Source organism: Entelurus aequoreus, linkage group LG27, assembly GCF_033978785.1.
Source record: "Entelurus aequoreus isolate RoL-2023_Sb linkage group LG27, RoL_Eaeq_v1.1, whole genome shotgun sequence".
Taxonomy (NCBI): domain Eukaryota; kingdom Metazoa; phylum Chordata; class Actinopteri; order Syngnathiformes; family Syngnathidae; genus Entelurus; species Entelurus aequoreus.
In genome coordinates, this window is record NC_084757.1 from 13,436,692 (window position 1) to 13,449,896 (window position 13,205).

Sequence of the window (13,205 nt, forward strand, 5' to 3'; positions counted from 1 at the left end):
TTTAAAGAAGAACAATGCTTTTAGCGGCAATGTTTCGCCCACCTTCTGAATGAGCACAAACAGGTGGGTGAGCTGATCGAAACTGAACTTGACGGCAGCTGCGGCGATGATGGTGTGAATGTTTTCGATCACGGTTGACGACTGGCCTGCCTGGAATAACCAAACATACGAATTAAGGGTCAGACATTTGTCCACTTGGAGTGGAGGAAAAACGGGAGTTGGGGCTAACCTGTATCCTCCAGATTTTGGAGAGTTCGTCCAGGGAGAGTTTACTTCCCAGCAGCTCAATGATGCCCTTAATTCTCTCACAGTACTGAGCCTGGTCAATGTTACCTGGAAAATATTTATTATAAACCTTTATACACCTTCTCATTAGTCAAAGTGTTTCCGACTGGATATAGAGGGAATACACATGCACTACTGGACACTACATTCGACACACATTTAGTCCGATTCAGTACATTAAACAAGGGCTATATCATAACATTCTGCCTTTACAAAGATAATACTGCCAAATTATGTAATAATGCTAATTAAGGACAGTGCAGAACTGCACTTTCTCATTTTAAGGTCTAATGATTTAACCCTCTTAAGTAGTTAAAGGTCAGTGGTTTAACCGCTATCTACATTTTTCACATTTACTAAATTCATGGAATAAAATTTTTTACGACCCGAATAAAATTAAAGGGTTTTTATGGCGACTGACCCCGTCTTGCCCACACGTGTGCGCAGGAAGCGCATGCACACAAAAGCAGTCCAAGAGAAGCGACGAACAATTAGCAGTCCTGTTATTGTTATGATAGAATATACATTCAATGATAGCGAACGCCAACTATCCAAATCGCTATTATTAGCCAACAACACCCAAAGCTAATGTGCATGCACGTGTTACCTATGTTCGTAGTTACTTCAATACATCCTGGGAGAGATTCAACCTCTTAAGGCCCAAGCTGGTTTTTTACATGCTTTTTTTTTATTTCTCTTTGTTATTTGGGCTTATCGAACCCTAATTAGAATAAAAACTAAGAATCATCTTTTGATATGATGTACTTAGTCCATAAGTACACAAACGTGTACTTCATGTTTAGTGACATGCTAAGTCTTATTTTTACGCTTTTTTTTCCAAATTCCATTGTATGTTATACTCTTCTGACACCACCAGATGGCAGTATAAGTGTCCACATAAGCGGCCATAAGACCCCAATTCAGTAGTGTACACAACTTTGGAAATAAGAGCTAAAAGGTGCTGTCCACGTATGTGGCCACTGAGCCTTTAGAGCAGGGGTCACCAACGCGGTGCCCGCGGGCACCAGGTAGCCCGTAAGGACCAGATGAGTAGCCCGCCGGCCTGTTCTAAAAATAGCTAAAATAGCAGCACTTACCAGTGAGCTGCCTCTATTTTTTAAATTTTATTTATTTACTAGCAAGCTGGTCTCGCTTTGCCCGACATTTTTAATTCTAAGAGAGACAAAACTCAAATAGAATTTGAAAATCCAAGAAAATATTTTAAAGACTTGGTCTTCACTTGTTTAAATAAATTCATTCATTTTTTTACTTTGCTTCTTATAACTTTCAGAAAGACAATTTTAGAGAAAAAATACAACCTTAAAAATGATTTTAGGATTTTTAAACACATATACCTTTTTACCTTTTAAATTCCTTCCTTTTCTTTCCTGACAATTTAAATCAATGTTCAAGTAAAAAAAAAAATGTTATTGTAAAGAATAATAAATAGATTTTAATTTAATTCTTCATTTTAGCTTCTATTTTTCTGACGAAGAATATTTGTGAAATATTTCTTCAAACTTATTATGATTAAAATTCAAAAAAATTATTCTGGCAAATCCAGAAAATCTGTAGAATCAAATTTAAATCTTATTTCAAAGTCTTTTGAATTTTTTTTAAAACTTTTGTTCTGGAAAATCTAGAAAAAAATAGTCATTTGTCTTTGTTAGAAATATAGCTTGGTCCAATTTGCTATATATTCTAACAAAGTGTAGATTGGATTTTAACCTTTTTAAAACATGTCATCAAAATTCTAAAATTAATCTTAATCAGGAAAAATTACTAATGATGTTCCATAAATTATTTTTTTAAGTTTTTCTCTTCTTTTTTTCGGTTGAATTTTGAATTTTAAAGAGTCGAAATTGAAGATAAACTATGTTTCAAAATTTAATTGTAATTTTTTTCGTGTTTTCTTCTCTTTTAAACCGTTCAATTAAGTGTAAATATAATTAATTATTAATAATAACATAGAGTTAAAGGTAAATTGAGCAAATTGGCTATTTCTGGCAATTTATTTAAGTGTGTATCAAACTGGTAGCCCTTCGCATTAATCACTACCCAAGAAGTAGCTCTTGCTTTCAAAAAGGTTGGTGACCCCTGCTTTAGAGGTTGCTTAAAATACATTGGAAAGCTAGCTACCTGTTGGTATCTGTGTAAATGTTGCAAACTGCCCATTTAATAAGGTCATACAAATATTTTACACTTTTAATATTTAATAAAAAATATATTTAATACTGTAAATTTAAAATAGTTTTTTTTATATCAGTATGCAAAATAATCATGAAATGGTTAAAATATTCAACACAAAATTGGCAATACATCTTATAGGGATGTAAGACTTACCGGTTATTAATGATAAACAGTGGTAAAACTCCCAACAGTTCGTATTACCGTGTCCAATTATATTCGTCAAATAACCGTGATTGATAACCGTAATTCAATGCACTTACAGGCTGGTGATATTGCTCATTTAGAATGAAGCTCGTGCAAAAATATCTAACTAGCAGCTTCTAGTTAGCTATTGTTAGCTGGCAGGTGGCGACTAGCGCATGAGAGTGCACTCATTGCTAGCTAGCTTAAAGGCTAACAAGAATCCAAGCGACTTTCCCCGAGCGCGGCCACCGCTGCTGCTCACTGCTCCCCTCACCTCCCAGGGGGTGGAACAAGGGGATGGGTCAAACGCAGAGAGAAATTTCACCACCTAGTGTGTGTGTGTGTGAGAGACTATCAGTGGTACTTAATGCGTTTCCCCATTACAAACGTCATACCACAATCTAAACTTGTATAAACACATTGCTAGCGACTAAGCTATTCAATTGTGCAGATTTAACCTCCAGGCTGTGCGCTCTTAAGACAGAATGGTAATTATGAAGAAATATTTTGGGTGACTATTTATTGATTTATTTTAATTTTTTTAATAAGGCTTGCTTAAAATATTCTAGTGTGTGTATAAATACTTTTTGAGCACAATCAACAATTTAATGAAAATAATGATAACCATGATCATTTTGGTCACAATAACGGTAATATTAAATTTTCAAATGGTTAAATCCCTAACATATTGTAAGTCTTTGCAATACAATAAGTATAATACATGATCTCAAACGATGCATGTTATGATGTGGAGCCTAAACATATATATGTACATATTATAACACAATGGATATTTAATTAATAATTAATATAATTGGATATTAAGACTCTTGTTTACTTCTATGACGACCTCCTTAAAGTTTTGTAATCAATCAGAAATATCAAGCAGCTAAAATGCACCAAACATGGATAAGTGTGAAGTCTTTTGCATTTTAACATCATGCTTTGTAATGGATTTAAATGGGTGTAATTTTGATATTTTATATAAAATCCAAAAAGGCAGGTTGTGCTATGTGTGACCATGACTGTTCACATTTTGGATGTATTTATTTTTTGCACCATGACTAGGGAAGGTTGTTTGCATTGGGTCATATAAAATAATGCTTATCATAGGTCTGTTCAGAGCATAAAGGTCATTGACCTGTATTACTCGTATTGGTATATGATAAATTGGTTATACTTGTATAGTGTTTTTCTACTTTCAAGGTACTCGAAGCGCTTTGACACCATTTCCACATTCACCCATTCACACACTGATGGTGGCAGCTGCCATACAACAACCCATCAGGAGCAAAGGTGACGTGTCTTGCTCAAGGACACAACGGACGTGACCAGGAACCCACCGTTTGCTAGCACAGCCGCTCTACCAATCGAGCCACGACGTCCCCATTATAAATGGCAGCATCAAATGCAGTATTTTAAAATGAATGCAATCTCCCTGCGAGCAAGATTCCTTATATAACCCTAGACATTTCGCGGGCCAAATTGAAAGACGTCGGTGGGCCGTAGTTTGGACACCCCTGAATTAAATCAATGGATGTTTATTCTTGTACTTCTTACCCTCCAGTGCTATTGACAGGACAGAGTTCTCCACAAGCCAATCCAGCAGTTTATCTGTGTCTATAGCGTTCTTTACAGTCTTTGCCACCGTGCTCTCCTCTATCAACTTTGTCACCTGCAAGACAAATAGACAGGGTCAAAAACTGGAAAAAGTCACCAAAAGTGGGGAGAAATGTGCGAGTCTGGGGGCTGGCCTCTTTGAGGGAGTTCATCTTGGTGGAGAAATGGGGGGTTTTAAGCATGCGCAGCAGCGTGTCCAGCCGCAGGTCGTCCACCACCGCGACCATGTCCCTCTGGAACTTCATGCACAGCAGCTTGATGGCCGACAGGAGGTCTGGAATGCTCACCAGCCGCTACGGTTTAAAAAACAAAATGACAGAATAGGATTCCTTTATCCTTTGTTTCACTGGAGTAGAAAACCTAAGCAGAAAAACCTAAAAGGGCCACAGGAGGTGATAGTGTTGTCCTGATACCAATATTTTGGTAACGGTACCAAAATGTATTTTTATACTTTTCGGTACTTTTCTAAATAAAGGGGACCACAAAAAATTGCATTGTTGGCTTTATTTGAACAAAAAATTACTTAGGGTACATTAAACATATGTTTCTTATTGCAAGTTTGTCCTTAAATAAAATAGTGAACATACAAGACAACTTGTCTTTTAGTAGTAAGTAAACAAACAAAGGCTCCTGATTTAGCTGCTGACATATGCAGTAACATATTGTGTCATTTTCCATTCTAATATTTTGTCAAAATTATTAAGGACAAGTGGTAGGAAATGAATTATTAATCCACTTGTCCATTTACTGTTAATATCTGCTTACTTTCTGTTTCAACTTCTGATAAAATGTAATAATCACTTATTCTTCTGTTGTTTGATACTTTACATTATTTTTGGATGATACCACAAATTTAGGTATCAATCTGATACCAAGTAGTTACAGGATCATACATGTGTCCAGGGATGTATTTCCTGAGTTTATAAACATAATATATATTTTTTAAAAACCGAAAGAATATGTTGTGATGCCAAAAATATCGACGTAATCATAGTAGTATCAACTATATACGCTCCTGTACTTGGTATCATTACAGTGGACGTTAGGTGTAGATCCACCGATGGCGTTTGTTTAAATTGTAGCGTCCCGGAAGAGTTGGTGCTGCAGGGAATTCTGGAAATTTTTTCTGTAGTGTTTATGTTGTGTTGCGGTGCAAATATTCTCCCAAAATGTGTTTGTCATTGTTGTTTCACTATATGGCATATATTTATGACAGTTTTGGTGTTGTTCATACGGCCACCCTTAGTGTGACATGGCTGTTGAGTAAGTATGCACTTCATTCACATGTGATTAGTGTGTTTAAAGTCAAGATGGATGTCTTAATGGTTGATTATAGGACATGATAAAATCTTGTCTTGAAATTGTCAACGATAGACAACTTTTAATACATCCAATATCATGACTACATTTCACTGAGGTGTGTAGTGAAGCATGTATAGCAATCACTCGTCTTAAATGGTTGATGGTCGATGCTTGACATAAACGTACTTGATTTGTCTCCATGACTTTTTAGAGGCAGTATAGTACCGAATTTGATTCATTAGTATCGGGGGACCGGTACCTTTTAGAGGCAGTATAGTACCGAAAATAATTCATTAGTATCGGCGGACCGGTACCTTTTAGAGGCAGTATAGTACCGAATATGATTCATTAGTATCGCGGTACTATACTAATATACTAATACCGGTATGAGGTGATCTACAAATTGAAAAACAGACCATCGTGTGCGGCCTCGCCTCTACAATATCAATAGCGAGAATCACATAAAAGTTGCAAAACACACAAAACCTTACCTTGTCTTTAAGGTCCTTTTCCTCCAGGTTCTGTACATATGTGATCATCTTATGGATAACTGGATCAAGCATAGGCTAGAACAAAGAGAACAATGCGGTGCTTTGTTTATCTTTGTGGGAGGAGAAAATGCACATTGCAATAGCAAATAAATAGTGTCTGTATATACACCCCCCCCCCCAACCACCTCAACCTCCTCATGCTCTCTCAGGGAGAGCATGTCATAAATTCCAAGCTGCTGTTTTGAGGCATGTTAAAAAAAATGATGCACTTTGCGTTTTTTTACGTTCTCTGTAGACAGGCAGCTCAGGTGCCATTATTTTGCCATAGAATTTACAGTGTTTTTCTATAAATGTAAAAATGGTACCACTGTGTTTCGAACGTTAAAATTCTGCCGACTGAGAGGCCATTTTTTCATATATACGGTTGCTGTTGTTTCATGGTGAATAACAATTTACAATTCAAACCTAAGTTCATACCAATTTAACTAACATTACAGTAACAACATTATTATTACAGCTTCATTGATAAGTATCCTTAAGAGGTCCTTCTCTGTCAGGCTGGGGGACGCCACCTCTTCTTCTGCTCCGCTTTACTGTGGTGTCCCCCAGGGATCCATTCTAGGCCCCATCCTGTTTTCCTTGTACATTCTCCCTCTTGGAGAGATTTTTAAGAAACATGGAGTGTCTTATCACTTTTATGCAGATTACTGCCAAATTTATATGACAATTTCAAAAGGCCACGGCCCCCTGACATCCCCTCTCAACTGTCTATGTGATGTCAAGGCTTGGTTAGCCCAGAATGTTTTAATAATGAATGAGGGAAAAACGGAAATTTCAGTTTTTGGTCCGGCCCTCACTGACTTGGGACCATTGCAAAATGATGTGCGTCCCAAAGTCACCAGCCTTGGCGTCACTATAGACAGCGATTTTAAATTTGACAAACAAGTCAATGGCGTTTTAAAATCGTGTTTTTATCATCTTCGTCTTTTAGCAAAAGTAAAACCATTTTTATCTTTTAACCTTTTTGAACAAGTCGTGCATGCTTTTATTTCAAGTCGCCTGGACTACTGCAATGCACTTTATGCTGGCATTAGCCAAAAAGCTCTCTCCCGGTTGCAGTTAGTCCAGAACGCGGCAGCACGACTTTTAACAGGGGCCAGGAAACGCCAGCATATAACCCCAATTCTTCGGAGTTTGCACTGGCTCCCTGTTCATTTTAGAATTGATTTTAAATCCTTGCTGTTTGTTTTTAAAGCTTTACATGGACTGGCACCTCAGTATATCTCGGACCTCATCCAAATTTACACTCCTGCGCTCGCTCTGAGGTCCGAGAGCCAGCTCCAGCTCGTGGTGCTCAGGACGAGACTTAAAACCAGGGGAGACAGGGCCTTCTCTGTGGTCGGCCCTAAACACTCTGCCCCTCCATGTTCAAACTGCTTCCACAGTGGAGTGTTTTAAGTCTCGTCTTAAGACCCACTTTTATTCTTTGGCTTTTAACACTACGTGAGTTGAGTGGTCTTCTGTCCTCTGTTGTCCTGTGTGTTTTTTATACATTTTGATGTCTATTTTACTGTTTTAATTGGTTTTACCCTTTAAAATCCTTTTTAATCATATTTATTTTTTATATTGTCTCTGTATTGGTTTTCTATTCATTTATTCTTTGTTTTTATTCAGTCATTGGTGTAGCATAATATTGTTTTTAATATTGTTTTTAACATGGCTGTGCAGCACTTTGGAAACATTCTTGTTGTGTAAATGTGCTATATAAATAAAGTGGATTGGATTGATTGAAGTACTTTCCCTTTCTAAATTCATAAACATTTAATTAAATTACTCAATAAAATGTAATATTTCTTACATTATTAGATAATATTGAAGTTTAATATATATGCAATTGCATGCAGTACAAGTATGTTTTCAGTCAAAACAGAAAGAAGGAAAACATTTATTAAAAAAAAAGATGATGTACTCGACTTTTGCGGGCCACATCAATTGATGTGGCGGGCCAATTCTGGCCCCTGGGCCTTGAGTTTGACACATGTGGCCTAAAGTAACAGCTATTGACTTAATGATAAGGTTTTTGGTCCCTAAAAAATTTAAAAAGTGCCCTGTAGCGTTTGTTTTCGTAAACCATGCAATGAGTGACTGTCGGAGACTAAATAGATGTGTTAATTAGATCATAGGTGATAACTCCAGTACAAGTAGTAGCGGTACATGAGATATTTGGACATAACTCACCTGGACAAGGCTAGAGTTGAGGTATTCGGCACAAACACCCAGAGGCTGGACCAGAGCGGAAATACACTGTGGAACAGAAAAGATCAGATGTGACAAACAAAACTTCTATCTATTACTTTCTAATTTAGTTCAAAAAAGGGTTTTTCCAAACTTTAGAGTCAGTTTTTTTGAGGCCCCAATATGACAAGAGTAAAATGCTGCACACGTTTTTGGGGTAGAGGGCTAAATATCCCCTTTTCCCTTTTTCAACAACATTCTTCTATTCCAGGGGTGTCCAAAGTGCGGCCCGGGGGCCATTTGCGGCCTGCAGCTAATTGTTTACCGGCCCGCCACTCATTCTCGAAATGCTATTGCAAAAATAAAAAACAACATAGAAAAATGTGGAATGAGGTGAAATCTAACTAGAAAAAGTTGCAACGTTGACACAAAGCTGCCATGCGGGCTGTTTTTTTTCTTTTGTCTATCTTTATTTTTTTGCCATTGCTCAAAAAAAAAAAATCAAAAAAAAAATCAATGTTATAATGAATTATTGACCTATTCAAGGCTCCAATTATTTAAAATATTTCACTTTAAAATGTTTTATGTGGAAAATATTGCATATATTGTGTGGTTGCCATATTCAAATATCAACGTTTTCTTTGACAAAAGAGCATAAAAAAACCAAAATAATAGTTCAAACGTAAAATCGACAGATATATCTGAAGTTGATCTCGTAACTTAAGTGTTGAAAGTAAAAACAACTAATAAAAATGTATCACTTTATGAGTGGGGCACCTTTTGGATCCCAAATATATTTAATGGGATTTTATTAATCTTTTCACTGTGATTACTCAAAAATAATAATAAATTAAAATCAATGGTGTCCTGCATTATTGATCTTTTTAAGGCTCTAATTACTTCACATCAAACATTGCTTTCTGAATGTTTTTGGCAGTGGGGGAAATACTGCATATTTCAGTTTTATTATAAAAAACAAAGTTGTCTTTGACAGGAAAGGCTTCTTTTTTTTAAAACTTAATATCAACCTGAAGTTGATATACTGAAGAGATTTACTGTAAGCGTTAAATAAATTTAAAAAAAATAATTTAACTTTTTTTTAACAAATTTTAACATTTTAATAATTGAGACCTTTTATGGTCCCCGGGAGCCCTAAAGGTAAAAAAAATTTAAAAAAAATAAAAAATCCATATATTTTGTTATGGTTTTGAAAATGAAAAATATCAAATTGGCCCCCGCATGCTTTAATTTTCCCGTGTGCGGCCCTCAGTGGAAAAAGTTTGGACACCCCTGTTCTATTCATTTTGGTATTCTGGAGCACAATAGTTCGATACGTCTAAAAACGTGAGCGACGTATAATCCTTGATATCCCTCACAAATAATTTTTTTTGATAAAGTATAGGGCTCTACTCCATTGCATGGTTAGATTTTTTGCTGGTATCTGCTTTTTGCAGGAAGATTTAAGCCTCATTTAGTTTGCGCGCAGCTTGCTGTACAACAGCCATCTTAGCTTCGTTGACCACCACTGGTTTTCACTTCTGGGAAGAAGTCACGTGTCGGAATACAAGCAATAGGACAGAAGTTATTTAATGCATTCAAAACAAATACATTCTAAATGTAAGCGGAAGGGTCCACACTAGAGATGTCCGATAATATCGGACTGCAGACATTATCGGCCGATAAATGCTTTAAAATGTAATATCGGAATTTATCGGTATCGGTTTCAAAATTATCGGTATCGGTTTCAAAGAGTAAAATGTATGACTTTTTAAAACGCTGCTTTGTACAAGGACGTAGGGAGAAGTACAGAGTGCCAATAAACCTTAAAGGCACTGCCTTTGCGTGCCGGCCCAGTCACATAATATCTACGGCTTTTCACACACACAAGTGAATGCAAGGCATACTTGGTCAACAGCCATACAGGCCACACTGAGGGTGGCGATATAAACAACTTTAACACTGTTACAAATATGCGGCACACTGTGAACCCACAACAAACAAGAATGACAAACACATTTCGGGAGAACATCCGCACCGTAACACATCATAAACAACAGAACAAATACCCAGAACCCCTTGCAGCACTAACTCTTCCGGGACGCTACAATATACACCCCCGCTACCTCCCGAAATCCCGCCCCTCCCAAACCCGCCCACCTCAACCTCCTCATGCTCTCTCAGGGAGAGCATGTCCCAAATTCCCAAGCTGCTGTTTTGAGGCATGTTAAAAAATATAATGCACTTTGTGACTTCAATAATAAATATGGCAGTGCCATGTTGGCATTTTTTTCCATAACTTGAGTTGATTTATTTTGGAAAACCTTGTTTAATGCATCCAGCAGGGCATCACAACAAAATTAGGCATAATAATGTGTTAATTCCACGACTGTATATATCGGTATCGGTTGATATCGAAATCGGTAATTAAGAGTTGGACAATATCGGATATCGGCAAAAAAGCTGTTATCGGACATCTCTAGTCCACACACATGAGCCTGGCTGCTTTTTTCAATCAATGTTATATCGCTGCGGCTTAATGAATGGACAAAAAAATGAAGTTTCTTTGTTCGATTCTATTCTGTGTCGACTCGTGCTGCTTTCGCTATTCACTCCCGCACTTGACTTCCCGCTCACAGCAGACAAGTGAATGGGTCTCCCCCCGGGAGCCTGAAGTACCCTCCATTATACGCTCACCTCTCACTTTCACCGGCTTTCAGCTGGCTATGTTTGTTTGACAGCTTACAAACTGTAATGCTCGAGAGGGTGCAACACGAGTGTGCTTCCGCTTCCCCTCACCTATTAATATGCTAATGCTCAAAAGGGAAGAGCGCCGCTCAAACACACGCACATGCATGCCCCCCCGACCCCGCAAAAAAAAATCAATGGCTTCACACCGCCGTGCTTCCGGCTGGGTTCCTACAGAGGGAGCGTCAATACAAGGACGCCTCAGAGGAGACGACAACAGAGCATTTGGAACATTACACAGCGGCAACATGAGTCCGACCTACAAGCCCCCATGCAGCTGAGAGCAGACCAACGGGCAAAGGGCTTCAGTCAACCAGTCTGTTCGCTGGGTGGAAAGTATTCCGTGACTCTTATAGATATGTCAGCCTGTGTGTAAGCACGTCTGGGATGCGGGGAGTTAGTCTTACAGCTATTTCGATCTCCTCGACGTTGAGCTTCGCCTGGATGGCGGTGAATCCTCCCAACTCGCCAAACTGCACAAAAGAAGCACAGAAGACAAAAACAAGTTGAAAAAACATGTTCCACAGCCCACTTTCACACAAATATAAATTCATGCCAAAGGTGTTTTAAAAAATGTCCATATAGAAATGCAGAGGCCGGCTGTCAAACATGCCAAAATAATAATAGGTGGTGCAATAAATCCAAAATGTAAGGTAATTTTAGCCAATTGAAAAATATGATATACAAAATATAATATGTTTTAGAGCAGTTTTCAGGGTACTTAAGGACACTACAGCAGGGATATTAGAAGCATTTAAGTCCCTTCTTAAAACTCATTTGTATACTCTAGCCTTTAAATAGACCCCCCTTTTAGACCAGTTGATCTGCCGTTTCTTTTCTGCTTTGCCCCCCTCTCCTTCGTGGAGAGGGGGCCACGGATGAAGTGCTGGCTGTCCAAAGTCGGGACCCAGGGTGGACCGCTCGTCTGTGCATCGGTTGGGGACATCTCTGCGCTGCTGACCTGTCTCCACTCGGGATGGTCTTCTGCTGGCCCCACTATGGACTGGACTCTCACTATTATGTTAGATCCACTATGGACTGGACTCTCACAATATTATGCTAGATCCACTCGACGTCCATTGCACCGGTCGCCCAGATGGGGGGGGGTTCCCCACATCTGCGGTCCCTTCCAAGGTTTCTCGTTGTCCCAGTGGGTTGAGTTTTTCCTTGCCCTGATGTGGGATCTGAGCCGAGGATGTCGTTGTGGCTTGTGCAGCCCTTTGAGACACTTGTGATTTAGGGCTATATAACTAAATATTGATTGATTGATTGATATTAAACTGAATTGTTTTGGGGGCAACATTTCCAGAAAGCTAAGGACCAGGACCTGGACTTCTCCCTTCACTATTAGTCTTATTTTATATATACCGTAGAACCACCGTCCTCTACAGTGGACATTTCATTTTGGGCTATTTAGTTTGTCAAAGTTACAGGAGCGCGCTCTGTGACAGCACTGCAAAAATGTGAGCCTCTCACAATTTTTTTTTAAACTGAGCCAGTTGAATAGTGCAAATGATGAGAAAGCGAGCACCTAAAATGGAACCTTGAGGAACACCACTAGTATACTTAAAGAAGTTAAATGACTACCGACTGTATCTGAGGTAAACAAGCTACAGCAACGCCTTAGTAACATAAATCACATTACGAAAAATAGCTGCCAAAAAGGAGAGGACTTAGGCCCCATTTACACTGCACACCAAATGAGACTTTTTTTACCTCGTGACACAGATGTGATTTATTTTGCTAAGTCTAAACGCTCCTAAGTGCTTCAAATCTGATGTTTTCGGATCAGATTCAGGCCACATCAGGAGGTAGTCCAAATTCGATTGGAATCTAAACTTTTCAAATGTGACTTTAGTCTAAACCAGGCCTGGGCAATTATTTTACTTGGGGGGGCCAGATTTAGATAAAAAAAAGTGTGTCTGGGGGCTGGTATATCTATTTTTAGGAACACGAATACAAAACCTCACAATAATGATAGAAAGCTAAAAACGTTATGACAGACCGCCTTAAAAAACGGAATGGAATTTGACATTTTTCTACTGAATGAGACACCTAGAATGTACATGAAAATAAAGAATGTGGGATTTACAATATTAACTATGAAGGATAAAACACTGAATATTAACAACATATTTTAAAATTAACCAAAAC

At 38.1% G+C, this 13,205-nt stretch overlaps 1 protein-coding gene across 3 annotated transcripts in view; it reads right to left on the bottom strand.

Moving 5' to 3' along the window:
* The window catches only part of usp24 (ubiquitin specific peptidase 24), a 119,769-nt gene that overhangs the window by 64,594 nt on the left and 41,970 nt on the right, over positions 1–13,205 (bottom strand). For all 3 annotated transcript variants that reach the window (XM_062038943.1, XM_062038944.1, XM_062038945.1), the window contains 7 exons: positions 11,459–11,524; positions 8,310–8,375; positions 6,072–6,146; positions 4,413–4,571; positions 4,219–4,333; positions 230–333; positions 43–150 (listed from right to left, as the gene is read on the bottom strand). In XM_062038943.1, the coding sequence (XP_061894927.1) occupies positions 43–150; positions 230–333; positions 4,219–4,333; positions 4,413–4,571; positions 6,072–6,146; positions 8,310–8,375; positions 11,459–11,524 (693 nt within the window). The remainder of the gene's footprint in view (positions 1–42; positions 151–229; positions 334–4,218; positions 4,334–4,412; positions 4,572–6,071; positions 6,147–8,309; positions 8,376–11,458; positions 11,525–13,205) is intronic.